Source organism: Chroicocephalus ridibundus, chromosome 5, assembly GCF_963924245.1.
Source record: "Chroicocephalus ridibundus chromosome 5, bChrRid1.1, whole genome shotgun sequence".
In the NCBI taxonomy this organism is placed as follows: domain Eukaryota; kingdom Metazoa; phylum Chordata; class Aves; order Charadriiformes; family Laridae; genus Chroicocephalus; species Chroicocephalus ridibundus.
The window spans coordinates 59,052,380-59,069,902 of record NC_086288.1 but is presented as its reverse complement, the minus strand read 5'-3'; the positions used below and the strand labels follow the sequence as shown (position 1 = coordinate 59,069,902).

The 17,523-nt window shown below is 40.6% G+C and overlaps 1 protein-coding gene across 9 annotated transcripts in view; it reads left to right on the top strand.

Annotated features, from left to right (window-relative positions):
* Positions 1–17,523, top strand: part of LDB2 (LIM domain binding 2) — a 375,747-nt gene that overhangs the window by 327,037 nt on the left and 31,187 nt on the right. For all 9 annotated transcript variants that reach the window (XM_063336653.1, XM_063336652.1, XM_063336650.1 and 6 more), the window contains one exon: positions 745–828. In XM_063336653.1, coding sequence (XP_063192723.1) covers positions 745–828 — 84 coding nt within the window. The remainder of the gene's footprint in view (positions 1–744; positions 829–17,523) is intronic.

The following is a 17,523-nucleotide window of genomic DNA, read 5'->3' as shown; positions in this document are numbered from 1 at the left end:
TCCCATTAAGGGACAATGAGGATGGCCATGAGCAACAATATGTATTTAGAGGGCTGCAATTCAAAGAGAGTAGACCAGGTTAGGCAGCAACCAGCAGGTATTAATTTTAGTAATGAGATTGATCTCATTTTAAAGAGGAGGCTGGTCTCACAGGTAAAGCTCCTGCCTAGGGTCAGAGGAGGACTGTGCTTGCATTTTTCCTGTTTAATTCTGGGAAAATAGCTTAGATCAGAAGGGTTCTCCAGCCTGTGCTTAATGCCACTTACGTGATCAGCTCTGCTGAAGATGCCTTGATGAGTTCTCTCTGCTTCAGTTTCTGATCCACAAAAAGAAAGCAATACCTTCTTTATTCCTGCCTTTATCTGCTTAGTCTCATGGGACTCCTAGCGAACAAATGGAAGGCTCAAAGTGTACTCTGATCCCACAGAAAGCTCTTTGGTGGGGCCCTCCTTGCTTGCCCCCCTGTGCATGACTGGACCTCTTAGGTCTGTCCCTTGAATGAGTAGGGACAGAAAGAAGGTGTTGGAAAATAGTCTTTATTCTGCTCCAATTTCATAAGGTTTTGCATTTTCCTGTGCAAACAGAACTCTGTAGCTTATGACATAAATTTAGCATGAATGTATATTTTTTCCATAGGAATGGCATCTCTCTTCAGAGAACGCTCCCTGCACTCCACTAAGCACATAGAGAAAAACAAATAGACAAAAAAGCAAAGTGAAAATTCTTTTTTCCTCTGTTGTTTAGGCACAAGACCCTCAGGTGCTGGAGCAGCTGTCCAAAAACATCACTCGAATGGGTCTGACAAACTTCACCCTCAACTACCTCAGGGTAAGCATACTATGGCTGATGACTATTGTGAGCATTTTTTAAAAGTTACTATTAGCTTTGAGTCAAGGTAATGAGAGCAGAGCCTGTGTCGGTCAGGTAAGAAATGGACCTTACTCTTAATGAGGATGAAGGAGAAAAACAGAGACTGTAATAAAGATGTAGTTGGTAGCAACACGCTATTAAAAAGGATAAGAATTTTATCATGGAGTCAAAGCAATGTGTGAGTAGCCAATGCTTTTAAAGGTCTTTCTTCTCAGATTTGAATAATGGCTTCATTGTTTGTTAGCGAGAAGTTCCCCACCATTTTTCCTCTCTGCTTTACTGTTCCTGAGAAAATGGCAGCTTGTTCTTATTAAGGGCCACCTGTCTTCTCCAGCTCTTCAACCTCCCCAGCTCTCCCAGGCAGAGACAGGGCTGAGGGAAAGCTCAGCTCCAGCCCTGTTTGTAGCAGCCCCTCAGAGCAGTCCTCGCTTCACTTGCCTCTGGGAGCCTGAGCTCCCTTCTCAGCCTTGCACTGAATCGAGTGTGTTTTTTATGATTAAATAATGCATTTGTTCCCATTGCTTTTTGACCCTTAAAGTGCATTCAAAGTTTGGAAGTTTATTTTTATTTTTGAAAGTATTCCCTGGTGTGGGCTTACAATGCATACACTGAAATACAGGTTTGTAGAGTTCATATTTCAAGGTTAAAATTCAGATTTTTCTCATTTCTGGACATGCCATTAGTAGATAAAATGAGGCAAATTACTCAATGATACACCAAGCTACCTTGGCCAAGAATATCTGATTTTATTCCTTTTAATTGTGTGAGTAATTATTCAAGATGCTTTTTTAAGATAAAAGGAACACTATAAAATGCAGTTATATTCAGCCTAATGTAGAGCTGTACCCGATAGTCTATGCTTCAGTTGCACTTCATTCAGGTCTATGATCTTTGTAACCCCTTCCCTCTGGATGGAGTCCTACCCCCAGAGTGTTTTTAACTCTCAGGGGGACAGTGTGGAGACTGAGATATGTGGTGAGATCTATTTCACTGTATCCCTACAGCTTACAGACAGCCTGTAGTTGTCCTTACTCTCCAAATATGATAAGCCATTGCTGATCGTTGCTTATGTGATGTTAACGTAAAAGTTACTGTTCAAATTATAGTCTGAGTCATGCAGGGCAGGTCTGCTGTAGCGTAACAGAAAGAAGAAGAATAAGGCATAAACCTCAGAGGAATAATACATTGCATGAGAATATTTCCATGTATAAATACAAGAATAATATGTGTGTGTTGTGTGTATTGTATTCTCACAGTTTAGTCTCTGGTTTGGTACAGAGAACGAGTGTTGCACTTTGGCAACATCTCTTCAACCACACTGTCGTTGTCTCATGGAGAGGCATCCTAGAGCACGTTCTCCATAAATCCCAACCTGGGATTCCTCTTCACTCACACCAAGCTTTGCCTTACACCCCCATGGCAAACTGGGCAAGAAGCAGCTGGCTTAGGTGTACTATTTCCATATTGTCTTTATGATTTCTCCTGTGGCACCAGGCATTGCCCTTTTTTTGAGGTCGTAATCCCCTTAGCATGACCGGATGCACTGGCAAGCTTTTGGGCTGGCCCACACCAGCCCCAATACACCCATCCTCCATGAGGCCCAGAGGGCCGTGCTGAATTTGCAGCACTATCTCTATCATCAACCCCTTCTGGGTCCTTTGTGGCATATTCTGTAATTGCTGAATGTGACAATGCAAATGAGAAAGGCAGGGTCCCTGTTAGGACGCAGCTGGCATCAGGCACCCATGCTGCTCCCCCTGTCAGCATCAAAAAAAAAAAGGAAGAAAGGAAAGGGGGAGGGAGAAAAAAATCCTCAGAAAAAGAAAACTGGGATCAAGATAAGAAGTAGGAAGATGAGCAGTGAAGTGGAAGGGGATGAAAAGATGAAGTCTTACGTTTTTTCTTCTTCCAGACTAGTTTTGTTAGCTTAACAGACAACATTAGGTCTTTGGGTGCAAAGCTTCCTCTGCCTCCCGCTGTGGTGATTCCAAAAGGAAATCTTTTTTTTTCCCAAGCCAATCTTTGCGTCTCTCTTTCTTGTGGTGAGGAATTGATCATTCTGCTCTTTTTTCAGATGTTCAGCTCATCATGGGAGCTCGTATTAGATGATGTATTTCCATTTTGATTTACTTCTTTCCCAATTACTTTCTCCTGTTAATTTTAATATGAAAATCTTTTCTGAACTTGGGATTGTAAAATCATGCACTAAAAAAATGTGTTAAATGTGCTTAGGTGTTTTGTTTTGTCGTTGTTTTGGTTGGGTTTTTTTTAAGTCAGCATTTTATGATATTTTATTCAGTCTTCCCAGTGTTTAGTAATTAGTGCTGTTACATGGTTTTGAATAAGGATTTGAAACTAAGCATAAAAATGATTTTCTTTTTTTTTTTCTGCTGCACACAGCAAAGGCTTGTGATACTCATAAGCGAAAACTTCACTGATGGGCAGAATTAATCATTTTTATTCTCCAATGTGCACACAGCAGCAAGCTGTGCTGCAGTCTCTTTAAAGGCAGAATTTAAACCTGGATTTCAGATGGTTGTGATATAAAGGTACAGCCTGGATTTTTACACTCTAGACATTACAGAATGCTAAATCATTGCTAGTTGGGGTAATTGCAGTTGCTGGCATGTAAACCTCTGTTCCAGAGTGCCACATGCCTGTAGAGCCACAGCTTTGGATGCGTGCCCTGGTTTGTCTTCATTCATTCTGAGTAAAGCTGTCCAGCATAAAAGAACATTGATTTTGTAAATCATATTTAAGACAAATTTAAAATATATCTTCTTGGAACCTGGAAATGAAATGTTTTGTCCTGTGTCATTTGCCAAATGCTCTTTCTCCCTATTTTCTCTGGCTCTGTATAAAACCATAGGTTTCCTTTCTTTCTAGTTACTAGTTTGTTTTGTTCCAGCATAATTGATTACCTCACCAATGGGGTCAGCATACTTTGCTGGAGCTGCTAACTAGGAGTTGAATAGGCTGTCTCAGAAATAATGAGCAAAACCTTGTAGGTTTTAAATTAATATCAAGCTTTTTAAAATGTAATTTCTCATCAAGTCATCAAGTAGTAGATATTAAAAACTATCACATAATAAGGCCAAGACCTATATCCTAGTCTCAGTCGGTACGAGTCTAGGAACAAACAGGCATCCTGTACAGATTTTGAAGATGGAGATAACACTTAGAAGAACAGTTTCCACAAAGCTACAATAATTTAGTCCCCTTACATTACCTTCTTATTTTTTTTCTATGTCATTTTCTAGCTGCTCAGTTATTTTATTTAGATCTTCAACGCATAATGGATTTGAATGTACTCTAAAAACAGTAGCTTTATACCAGCAGCACTATTCACAATTTGGAGTTCAAATGTTTCTTGTCGCCTTCTATAAAATGATTTATTCTCTCAAAATTTCTGACATTACAAAAAAGCCAGCCCCTACTGTCAATTAGGCAGGTTTTCAAAACATCTCTCTGCTTTCTTGCACTGGTTGGGTTGGAGCAATTTCTTAGTGCACTTCCCCAGGTGTAGCTAATGCATCCTCCCCATGCCGTGGGTCTGCTCTGGTAGCCAGTTCATTGGTGTTAATGGAGCCGAATCTGCATCTGCCCTTTGCAAAGTGAGAATTAGCGTGGCAGAGCCCTCTCGCTCTGCGTCAGGAGAGGTATCTAGGCAGGGGAATGCACACTCCCGTTTCCCCTTACATCCTGTATGGCTATATTAGCCAAGGCTTATCTGAGCTACAAATTATCCAATTTGCTTGTTTGTTTTCTGTGTAAACCAATAACAAAGTGTTACTATTGCAACACAGAGGACAGTATTTTCTGAATCCCCGCTTTCACTAATTTAATTCCTCACTAGACAATTTTGGATTTCTTCTGCTAGGAGGATAATAGGAATTATTTAATGGGACACAATTTTCTAAAGGCAATACTTACATTGCAATCAAAAGCCACTTGTATGTATACTCATTGTGTATGCAAAATTTTCTTTTGCACATGTAAAATAGACACGCATGCAACATCTTCCTTTAATGTGTAGGGAAATTTGCTTTTCTAAATATGGTCTCATGCATGGAAAGGATATGAATGTTTGTGGCAGCTATCTGGTCAATATTTTACTGCTCTTCGTGTATCTTCAGTGAAGGAGAAAGATTACATACAAACGTGTTAAGCATGCAAAGTCAGGTACTCAGGGAAAAGAGATGCTATATTTATAGTCGCCCATGCAACATGAATTCATTTCCCTTTGTGAGTTACATTATGTCATCATCTTCTAACTACATCATCATGCATTGTGTTTCCCACAGACTCCCTGGTGCATGCAGGGTAGGGGATGACTAGCACTCACCCAGTGGCAAGTGCTCCAATGCCACTTATTTCCACGTAGGCTTTTCTGCAGTGTCATTCCAGTACCTCAGCTGCAGATGTTAAGGGCCACATAGCACCTACCAGCTGAAGAGGCATTGCCATTCCCAGTGTTCACGTGTGGCATTGAGGCACATGGATGAGCACTGGGGCACTCAGAGGGGTCAGCTAAGGAGAGATGGCCATTCTGGGAAAGCAAGGGCCTGATTTTGGAGAGCACTTGGAATTTCATCTCACCCCATACACTAATAACAAAACTATTGCTGTTGGATGCAGTCTGTTGTCTCAGGCTAGCTATATACTTGGAAAAGGTGTTTCTGGGAACACACTGGTGAAAATGCTTTTTTCCATGACTTAGTACCCCAGTAGAGCTCGGGGGCAGGGGTGGTTTGTTAAAGCAGCGTCGGGTTACTCTAAGCTCATACTTTCTTGTTCTGCAGTTCCCTGCTTCATGCTTCTGCCACGTTTCCTTGTCTTCAGCAGGTACAAACACAGTCCTACACACAGCAACTGCATTTACTTTGTGCTGTGCACTGAATGGGGGGTATTAGGGAAACAGAGTATGTGATCATGTAGCAAGATGCTGTATCCTAGTGGGTATGAATAAGAAGTTCTCGTAAGGGTTCCCAAGCACTCGAAGGAATGGGGGTTGGCTCATTTGATCATTCTGGATCTTTTCCTATGAAAGCTGTCAAAATTTTAAAGAATCCTTGGAACTGGAGATGCTGAAAGCAGACACAACATTTTGTAGTCTTTATTCCTATAAATGATGGGATTTTTCAACCTCAACCAATTCTGCTTGGGGCAGCTCTCCCCAGGAAAATGCAGTCAAAATCAGAGTGTTCTCACAGAAGGACTCAGATGACTATAGCTGGCTATCCATAATCTATCTGTGCCAACTATAATTAGCTGATTCTGCCAAGGTTTTCTGGTAATGTAATTTCTTCGCATTTATTTTAGTAATGATCACAGTGGTTTCTGTTCCTCTCTTTTATGCATCTAATGCTTTATAGACAGTGTTATATGTTACTTTCAGAATAATAAATGAGAAGAAATGTATTCTTTGCAACAGCTCATGCAGTCAAATGTTAGCTTTTCACTTTTTTAATAAAGACACAACATCACAGAATAGTTATATCAAGACTTATTCCATCATAAGCAGGAATGATCAGAGGAAATGACACAATTTTTTTTAAAAAGAAGTGGTCAGGATGGAGTGGGTGAGACAAGGGAGCAGAGATGGGAGAGTTGCAGAAGATCGGACAGGCAGAGAATGAAGGACCAATTTAGAAATGTTCTGAAGAGAAGATGGAATATGAAGCAATCTCTGGAATAGGACATGAGTTGAAAAGATAACATTCATGTTGTTAACAATAATAGTGGTGTGTTTTACATACATCGATCTCTAAGTATTTTATTAAAACAAATGAAGTGTTTTATAGGTGGGAAAATTGTGGCACTTGAGAAGCAAAAAAAAGACGGACCAAACCAAATAGCATTTAAAAAAAATCAGATGGCAATTTTAAACCAGACTTTGGACAGTAGAGTGAGCTGGTGCAGTAATGACCACTTCTGCTTCTTACTGCTCAGAAACAGATTTTAGTGTCTGTGGATAGCAGGAATTTCAGAAGTCAGTGAAAAATGGGAAATGGGAACAGACTGCAAAAGATTAGAGAACAAATTGGGATTTTAGCAGAAATGGCAAATTTTGCCAGTATTCTGGAGATGGTAATGTCCAGTCTTCACACAAAGGGCACTACGAGGCTTATGAGTATCAGTTAAGGAGAAAGATATATTGTGTATGAACACAAGCCAGCTACTGTGCCCACTGCACATATGGACCATCTGACCTTTGAAATAAAATTAAGGTCTGGACTAATGAGAATGGAAAGATGATAATCAGTGATGTGGGTCCTTGAAGCATCCATGAGTAAGAAATCAGAATGAAGTTAGGTTGGAGCAGTTTAAAAATAAAAAAAGTCAGAAGGGTAAAAGGGAGAAAAAGAGAGACAAAGACAAAGCACTAGCCATATAAAAACAAGCTACAAGATTTGAACTAATAATGTTATTTCAGAAAAGAAAAAAGATGAAGAAAAAAAGTCCAAGAACACAGCCACAGGCTTTCTTTTTAGAAGACCAAATTAAGCTTGGACTAGTATGCAGTGCAGTCATAAATAATAATAACTATTAATTAAGTTTAGGAATGAGAACTGCAGAGGTACGATTTGTATGAAGACCTGAAAACGCCAAAACCAGCTTCTTGTTCAAAGCAATGAAAACAGCAAAAATTTTAATTAGTTGTTTAATATTGAATATCCATGGGTGTTTGGTGCAAATTGTTATGCGGGGGGGGGGTGTGTGCTCAGAAGAGGTCGAGAAATAGGCTTTAGTACAAAGCTGGTGGTTCAAATCTTTGTTCTTGGAAGCAGTTATTTTAGAGCCTGAAGTATTCATTGTGGAAAGCTTATGGCAGCCCTGTGGTCTGCTCTTGACTCGGAAAGTGAATCCTATGCCCCCCCTTCTGTTTCTAATCTTCAGAAAGCATATTTCACGAATCTGTTTATTGTGATATCACAAGCAACTAGGTCATATAATCTTTTAAAATAATTTTCTATATGTAGTTAACTTCACTGGCCAGTCTGTGTGTCCCTTCCCCTTTCTCTGCCACTCTTTCTATAGGTAAAATGGCATTACTGCTTACCCATCTTGGCTAGAGAGATCTTCTTTGACGCATCTCAAGATCAAAGTTGGCTTTTCTATGTCTACATATGTTGGAGGTTTGCTCTGGGATCCCGAGTTTGTTCCTATTTCTAGGATGTCCCTGAAAAGCTCTCCCCTTTCTTGGGAGAGACCCTGATCCTTGTCTGTATGGAGAATGCCTCCCCACTTTGTCATTCAGTCTGTTCATATACTCCCACGTTTTCTACTGTAATCTCACCATTTTATATTCAGAACAGAAACCCTATGACCTGGTTTCAGCTGAGATAGAGTTAATTTTCTTCCTAGTAGCTGTTGTGTTTTAGATTTAGTATGAGAATAATGTCCATAATACATACTGGTTTAGTTGTTGCTAAGTAATGCTTATATTAAGGACTGTTTCAGCTTCCCATAGAAGCTGACATGGACCATAGACAGGACAAACTGGCCAAAGGAATATTCCATACCACAGACATCATGCTCTATCCCAGCTGAAACCAGGACACCCTAAAACACCAAAGCTGACTCTAAATAGTAAAGCGGAGTGAGCATTTCCAAAGTGAGTAATAGTCCTGGGTTTATGTGGGTTTTAGAGACTGGCACACACAAAGCTAAATTTATCTTGCAGTCACCTCACTTGTACTGGTGCAAGCGCTGTCAGAACTGGGTCAGGAGACTGATCTGATGAAAAAACTAATCTAGTCCTTTCCACCCAAGTGATGACCACCCTTAATAGCTAACTGAGTGCTACTTGTGCTGGGCAGGGAAGCACTATATATGGATTCATATCAGCTGGCAACTGTCTTGAAGTTGGACCTCATCTCCAAATTTGCCAGCCCTGAAAGGAGAAGACAAAAAAGCGCTGGGGAATCCTACAGATCCTAAGCTGTAAATTTCCCTTTCTTACTTCTGGATCTGAGAACATTATAGCGGTTGCGTCTGACCTATTACGGCCTCACACTGCTATAAATTTAGTCACTTCAGTAGAGTGACTACTGACTTTCAGCAGTACAATTTAGAGCAGACTCTTGCTCATATCAGATTACCATAAATTATAAGACTTGAATTGAAAACTAAATAAGCAGAAAGAGAAAAGCTTGATTTATTGCACTAGTTCTGAGTAAAAAACAAAATCCTATCTCTATATGTGTACATATGGATATAAATGGAACACATTTTTGTAGGTTCCCTATGAACCATACTGTTTAGTAATTTACTGATTAATTGCAAATATTCTCCATTTGTACTAGCCTATTAGAAAACTTTGGTAAACTTTTTCACTGCTGTACGTACATATATATGAATATCGGTGTCTGGTGGTCATTAATGTGCAAAAATGTGCATTGTTTTTGATTTGTAAGCATACCTTCTGTTAAAGGAAATGTCAACAGGTGTATCAAGTTAATAAAGAGAAGCCCCTGGTGTTGTGTTTACCTCACCTAAGGTAGACCCATAGAGTATAACATGGAGAATCTACTGGCAGTGCCGATGAGCAGAGGTGCTGAGCCAGACCTGTACTGATGCATACGTGAAGCTTGTGAGCAGAGTGGATGCAGAAGACATTATCAAAATGTCGACAGAGGTTTCCATCTGAATTGTGTCATTTCTGGTACTGTGTTCTGCATAGCTAGACAACTCTGCTGTATTGAATATTCCTTCCTACCCCAAATCGGTTCCTTAATCATGTGCATTGTTACCTTTTCCAGTCAGTGTTGCTACCTCAACGTCACTTCATAATAAGGAAGTTTGTTAATCAAATATCCAGTTCAACATCCACTAAAGTCAGTGGGCATATCTCCTTTGATCCAAATGTCATCTCATAGTTTTTCATTTATTCAGAGGTCTTTTATACCCATAAAATCCAATTTATTGAAATTAATTTCTCCATTCCCTTGGGCAATTTTAGCCATGAAAATGCCATGCTTCATGAACAATAACAACAACTGGTTATTTTTATTGCTTGGGGTTTTTGTTGTTTTGTTTTGGAGTTTTGTGACAAAAGAAAATTAACTTGATTTAGCCACAGATTATGGTTCTTAGGTGGACCCAAAGGAGCAAATATCAACTTGGGGATCGTATTTGAAGAAAGGGTTTAGGAATGGAAAAGAATGAGAGAATACAAAAGAATAGTATTTTCATAGCAAGACAGAGAATTTTCTCTTTTTATTAATCATTCAGGCAAAACTTAGACCTGATTTAATTAAAGGATTGAGCATCATTTCTGCCCATGATAAGATTATTTTACTGAAGTAAGTATGAAGCATGCGAGAAAAAGCCCACAGCCCTATTCCTTAGCCTAGATTTCATAGCGTCTCATTTATAAAGCAGGATTGGACCCAGCTATGCTTGATCAAAACCTCCAAGGAAAACACAGGCACTGTCTAAAGAAAATGGTTTGGGTGGTGAAGCAGAGATCACAGAACCCTCCAGAGCAGACCTTGTCTCACTCTGGCGCATCAGCTTCAGCAGGAGTATTACCACGCTCTATACCACGATTAATGGAGTCTACAAGAAGGCAGAGGTTTCTTTCTAGAGACTTTCCAATCAAAGTAATGAAATATAAAATGGAATAATCTGCTGATAGTGATATGCAAAGGAAGGAAGTAAAATGTCAATCTTCTGAACATTACACCGGACCTTTCCACTGATTAGCTTTTGACAAGATATATTAGAGCTATGGTGTCATTTGAAATATTATAGTCTATTTAATAGCAAGTCTCTGTTTTTTAGAACTCTCCCAATATCCTCTTGGTATTCCAGTGTATCCTTGGATGCTTTACTGATTTTCTTTCCCAGTGTGTGAGATGAAATATTCAGCCATACAAAGGAGAGAATATCATATATTCTATTGCTAAGTGCCCTTGAACAATGTAATTTTTAAAATGAATTAATTTTATGAAAATAATTGCAATAAGAAACAGAACATGAACTACAGCTTGCTCATTATGATAGCTAACAGTGTAAGGAGAATGAAAAATGATTCAGAACAAAATGTGTATTCTTGGAGTCTTTCAATGTTATCGCCAAAATCCTATTCATGACACTTTTTGTTTCTTTTGCGCACCTTCTTGGTGGCGAATTGTATCTTGAAGACCATCCGGCCTCTTTATTTCTCAGCTTCTTCAAATTCTTTCTAGTTTAGTATAAGTATAGGTTGGTTCCTATAGTCTAATTTTAGTATTTAGGTTCCTACTGTGGGCCACGTTACTACCTAAAGTAAGATTCCCGTTGCGATAATAAATGGTAAGGAAAAATTCTGCTTTCTATTACACAAGTATACAAACTGGAATAACATCTCCGAAAGCAGTGGCTTTAGCATGTGCAAAGCTTCTCCTGTCATATTTGTATATTTCATTACCTTTAGAAATACAAGGTACGAACACTATCGGATTAATCGGTGAACTTCACAGCAGCAAAAGACATGTGGACACTGTCATATCCTCACCTCCAAGGCTTCTCCCAAGCCTCTGCCCATCAGCCCGGTTCTGCTGAGACCACAGGGAGCAGCTATGCACTGCTCAAGACTCTTCTGGGTACAAACCCGGTTTGAGGGAAAGGCTGCCTCCTTTTGTTATGGTTTAACCCCAGCCGGCATCTAGAACCACACAGATGCTCGCTTACTCCCCCCAGTTGCGATGAGGGAGAGAATCAGAAGAGTTAAAGTGAGGAAAAACTCATGGCTTGAGATAATGATAGTTTAATAGCTAGAGAAAATCTTTGCACAGAAGGAAAGCGAGAAATTAATTCACTGCTTCCCAGTGGCGTTCAGCCATCTCCAGGAAAGTGGGGCTCCATCACACGTAATGGTTACTTGGGAAGACAAACGCCATGACTCTGAACATCTCCCCCTTCCTTCTTCTTCCCCCAGCTTTATATAGTGAGCATGACGTCTTATGGCATGGAATATTTCTTTGGTCAGTTGGGGTCAGCTGTCCTGGCTGTGTTCCCTCCCAACTTCTTGTGTGCCCCCAACATACTCACTGGCACGGCAATATGAGGAGCAGAAAAGGCCTTGATTGCTTAGCAACAATCAAAACCACCAGTGCACTATCATGCTATTCCCATCCCAAATCCAAAACATAGCACTATACCAGCTGCTAGTAAGAGAGTTAACTCTATCCCAACTGAAACCACAACACCCTTCTAGACCAAAAAAACAGGACCACAAAAGCTTCAAGAGCTTTCTTTTTGTTGTTCACTGACTGTTGTAGCAGGGATTAGAGATACATGAAGCAAGAGGAAAAGCAGCAGAAACAAAATCTACCCACATAAGCCGAAGCACTGTAGCCCCCAGGGGGCTTAAGAAGGACGCTGTCTGCAAAGGTGCTCTCACTTCTCTGCTTACATTGTCCTCCCACATTTCTTGCACCAAATTCTGCTAAAGACCATTTTCTTGAAGAGGACAGAAAAGCAGAGAAATCATAAGAAGGATCAAAATATAAAACAAAATACTTTCTTAACGCTGATTGGTTTGGAATGATATTTTAAGCTTTTTTCTCTCCACTTCCTTGAAGTGATATTAAAGAAGAAAGTAGCCTTTTTTGACACCTGCTATGAAGGCAGTTATTGGTCCTTGATAATGCCTTTTTTAAATGGAAGTTGTGGCTGCTTAGTACTTCTCGAGACGGACGCATCATGCCAGCTTTTACCCCTAATTTATATTCTCACACATTTATTTTCCTCTGAAGGGAGCTTACATGTTTAACAATGTTTGATTTCATTGTTCAAAGTTTTGTTCTTTTATAGTTTCTTTCTGGACAAGAATTAGATTAGAAAGAACTTCAGCGGATATCAGTCACAAGAGAGTTGTTGATTTCAGTGGAATTATACTGAGTTATAAAAAAATCAGGCCAAAACAGGGGAAGAAAAACTTAGAGTAAAAGTACATGCAGTTAATATTCTTTGAGCTTCCTTTGACAAAGCTTTTAAAAGGTGAGCTGCTTAAATTTTGCTCACACTCATTTCTTGTAGGCACATAAACATATGCTTTCCCAAACAAGTAATACAGTTCGTCTTTGCTCAGCTTCCTACTAGTAAGGCTGGAATCAAGTTCTTGAGACAGTGTCTGAGGCTAGTTATGGATACGGTCCAAAAAGGTATTCATCTACATGTGTAATCATGGAAAGGGATGTATATAAAGGTGAAAACAACCATTTGTCATTATAGTCTAGCTTAAAGATGATCTGCGCCATGGGAGTAAGGCAATATGGGCAGTTTTTCTTCTCATTAGCTACTTTATTCGTATCTGCAGGGGCTGTCAGAAACATGCATTTAATAACACTCAACTCTCTGTGTTTTAATAAATAAGGCTGTATGAATCTATAGAATATCATAGAAATTGTGATTGTGCAGAAAACGCCTTCGGTGATGAACAATTCAGCCTCCTGCTTGGGAGCACTCAAAAAAATTAAAGAAAACACAGAAAGAATTAATCTGTGGTGACTTTTTTGGGTTTTGCTTATCACATAGATACTTTTATATGAATATAAAATTATGTGTTTTCCCTAGTTTTAGTTGAAATTCCCCCCATATTAGTTGGCCATTTTAGGCAGTGTGTTACTGAGGCAGTGGGAAAGTCCAGGGAGTGCATCTGTGGTTGGTTATCAGTATTAAACACCTTGAATGAAATGCATAGCATCAGGAAAACCAGATGACTTAAGCCATCCAAAAAGTAGAAGAAAATGCATTGCCTGCAGGCTCTTGTGGCTATTATAAAATAGAAATAATTATGAAGAGGGGGAAAAAGTTCATCCATGTACATTTACTAAAGTACATGTCCATGACATCATTGAAAACGTGCCTGAAAGTTCCAGCATAGTAAAGCCTTTTCCTATAATGAATTTTGTTACGCCTTCTGCTATTTTTTGTGGACTCTGAAAATCTAGATCTACCTTCACTCCCATCATCATAGTATCTGATCTTTTTGCAATTTTTCAGTTTTTATTCTAGCAATATTGTTATAAAAGACATTTGCACAGGTGAGGAGCTTTAGGATACTCTGAAGGACATAAAGCCACAGTCAGACTTATGGGCTTCGCTGCGGCCTTCAGTTAGAGGCATATCTTTCACTGGAGTTCATTGCTTGGGACACCACATGCATGAGGATGGTGGATGAGGAACCGGCTGTATGGTCGCATCCAGAGGGTAGTTGTCAATGGCTCAATGTCCAGATGGAGATCGGTGACAAGTGGTGTCCCTCAGGGGTCCATATTGGGACCGGTACCATTCAATATCTTCATCAATGACACAGACAGTGGGATCAAGTCCACCCTCAGCAAGTTTGCAGATGCTGTGAAGCTGAGCAGTGTGGTTGACACACCTGAGGGATGGGATACCATGCAGAGGGACCTGGACAGGCTTTAGAAGTGGGCCTCTGTGAACCTCATGAGGTTCAACAAGGCCAAGTGCAGGGTCCTGCACCTGGATGAGGGCAACCCGCTGTATCAATACAGGCTGGGGAATGAAGAGATTAAGAGCTGCCCTGCTGAGAAGGGCTAGGGGGTGCTGTTGGATGAAAAGCTGGACATGAACCAGCAATGTGCACTCACAGCCCAGGAAGCCAACCACATCCTGGGCTGCATCAAAACAAGTGTGGCCAGCAGGTCAAAGGAGGTGACTCTGCCCCTCTACTCCACTCTGGTGAAATCCCACCTGGAGTAATGCATCTGGCACTGGAGCCCTCAGCACAGGACCTGTTGGAACGGGTCCAAAGGAGGGCCACTAAAAAGATCAGAGGGCTGGAGCACCTATCCTATGAGGACAGGCTGAGAAAGTTGGGGTTGTTCAGTCCGGAGAAGAGAAGGCTCCATGGAGACCTTATTGCGGCCTTTCAGTACTTAAACGGGGCCTACAGGAAAGATGGGGGCATAATTTTTAGCAGGGCCTGTTGTGATAGGACAAGGGATAATGGTTTTAAACTAAAAGAGGGAAGATTTAAACGAGATATAAGGAAGAAGTTTATTGTGCTGAGGGTGGTGAAACACTGGAACAGGTTGTGTAGAGAAGTGGTAGATGCCCCATCCCTGGAAACATTCAAGGTCAGGTTGGACAGGGCTCTGAGCAACCTGATGTAGTTGAAGATGTCCTTGCGTATTGCAGGGGGGTTGGACTAGATGACCTTTTAAGGTCCCTTTCAACCCAAACTGTTCTATGATTCTATCACAGAATCACAGAATGATTCTATGATCTGTGCCATGCTGCTTTCAGACAGCCATTCTTTTATTTATTTTTACAGCACAGCATTGGAGGTGGTAAATGATTCCTGGCTTTATCTGGTATTCCAGAACCCTTGCCCAGAAATCTTGACATACGGGTCAATGTCCTCCTTCACCTAAGGGAGCTCAAAGCCTGACGGGCTGATGCACTGTGAGCAGGCTAAAAAAATAGTGAGTGCTGTGAGCAACCTATTGAAGCTGGGCCATGATACAACCAGGAGGGCATGGCTCCCTGGGTCAGAAAGGAGAGTACACAAAGGAGCCAGGTTGTCTCAGCTGATAGGGAGCATGACTGACTAAGAATGAGGACTTCTGTGCTCCAGTCTTTGCTCTCAGGATTCATTTTTTTATCAAGGAGCCACTGAACAGCGTGTTGGAGTGAACGTGCCAGTGGTTGCTCTTCTGTGTACACAATTTGTGCTTCTATGTGCTTAAACCATCCAGGTCTGTCAGACTTAGACCTCATTTGTCCATTCAAGACCCTGAGGTTATGTCCATCCTTGTATATTAAACATCATCTAGCAATGTTCTGAGGTACCTGAATGCAATGTCTATACTCTTTTGGAGCTATCCCTGGCCTGCTTTGCTGACTCTAAAATAATTCCTGGGCACAGCTCAGGAGTTGGCATGATATAGACGCCACTGCTGGAAGGCAGTTTGTATGTGGTCTCCTGTCTTGGTACATGAGAATGTTTAACATTATGCAGGTGGGCCATTCCCTGCCAGTTGGCCTTACTGCCAGAGAACAGCACTGGCACGTTTAGTTTATTCAGGTTGCTGTGGCTTCAGGGGGCTTAAGCACACTATTTTGTGAATTCTGAAATGGTTGAGGATGTGCCAGGCTCACCTCAACCAAGGTAGGTGAAACACAGGTGCCTCAGCAGGGCTTTTACGGCTCATACTCTTGAAGTTGAATGTTTAAAGTAGGTAATTTTGGATCCTTTTTTTTCCTGACATTTCATTTAGTGGTAGGACCATGGTCATAGACCAAGAATGAGCTTGAAGACCAGCTTTCCTAATTTTTTGCCAGATACCATTACAACCATTTCATTCTTTTTTCTATATTAACAGAAACGCATTCTTGTGTGTACCTATTCTTTCTGTCACAGGAAAATGCTACTGTTGTTCTCCTGCGTACTGGGATCACAGTTGGTAATAACAATTCGCTCTGTCAGCTAGCAGGAGAAATGGCAGTCTCTTTTCACTCCCCTCTCATATACAGTTTTGGTAGTGAGAGAAATACCTTTACTTGCCTCTCTGGAAGAGGCCAGCTACCTAGACTGGAGGCAGGCGTGTAACGGCCAAGCATCAAAATGCCCAACTGGTACATAACACAACATGTTCCAGGATGTGAGGAGAGCTCCTGAATGCTGTGGACAACCCGTAACACTCGGAAATGTATACCTGAGTCCACAAAATGGGACTAAAATCTGAAAAAAATGCCAGCTCCTTCTTGAATACCTCTGGTCCTTATGTGCCTGCCTAAGTAAATAAGAATTTACTCTTTGATTTCTTTTGTTAGTGCTGCAAAGTCGTGTGGCTTGCAAAGATTAGAGGGGTTTTTCCTGAGTTGCACTTTACAACAGAATTGTTAAGCGCTGAGTGCAGTGTTTTCTTGTGGTGATATATGAGACAGAAGGAACACAGCTTGACTTCCAAACTCCAAGCAAGAGTTTGCAGTGCTGGCAATTAGGAAAAAAATATTTGTACATGTAAACTGCAAGTCTTATCTGGAAATCACTGTGAGATAATAATCTTGGGACCTTATGACGTTATTTTACCAAGACACAAGTGAAGTATAACAGCAGTTTAAGGACCTTGTTGTGTGAAACTTTTCACAAATCTAGTAATAGATCAGCTGGTCTGTTTTTAAAAGAAGGGAAGGAAGACTATTTATTTCCCCCCAAAGGAACTTCTACAAAGCTATTTTCCCTATCAGAAGAACACCTTTTTCCTGAATGTTATCTCTTTGACATTTGTTCTGTATAACCTAATGAGGGCAGGTGGAACACCATGGGAATGAGTTATTGTTGATTTGATATAATTTTAACTTTTGTTTCAAGCGGGCACATGGAGTTGGTATTTTGAGCCTTCATTTTGCTTATTGGTGACCTTGGGCTATTTTGTAGTCAATAAGAGGAAAAAAAATAGTGCTTCTTTTTACTGGTAGGCTCTTAGGTAGCTCAAAGTCTTATCTATAGACTGTGACAGAGATTCTGTGTATTTTTCTTCTGTAGTTGCTTGATCTCCCCACATAAAATGATAGGGAGCGTTCATGATTTAGATTATTCCCTGAATGTTTGATTTAGACCTCTTACACTTCTTGTAACAAACAGACAGCAGTTTTCCTGGCTAAGGGCCCTGCTGTGCTGGCAGGGTG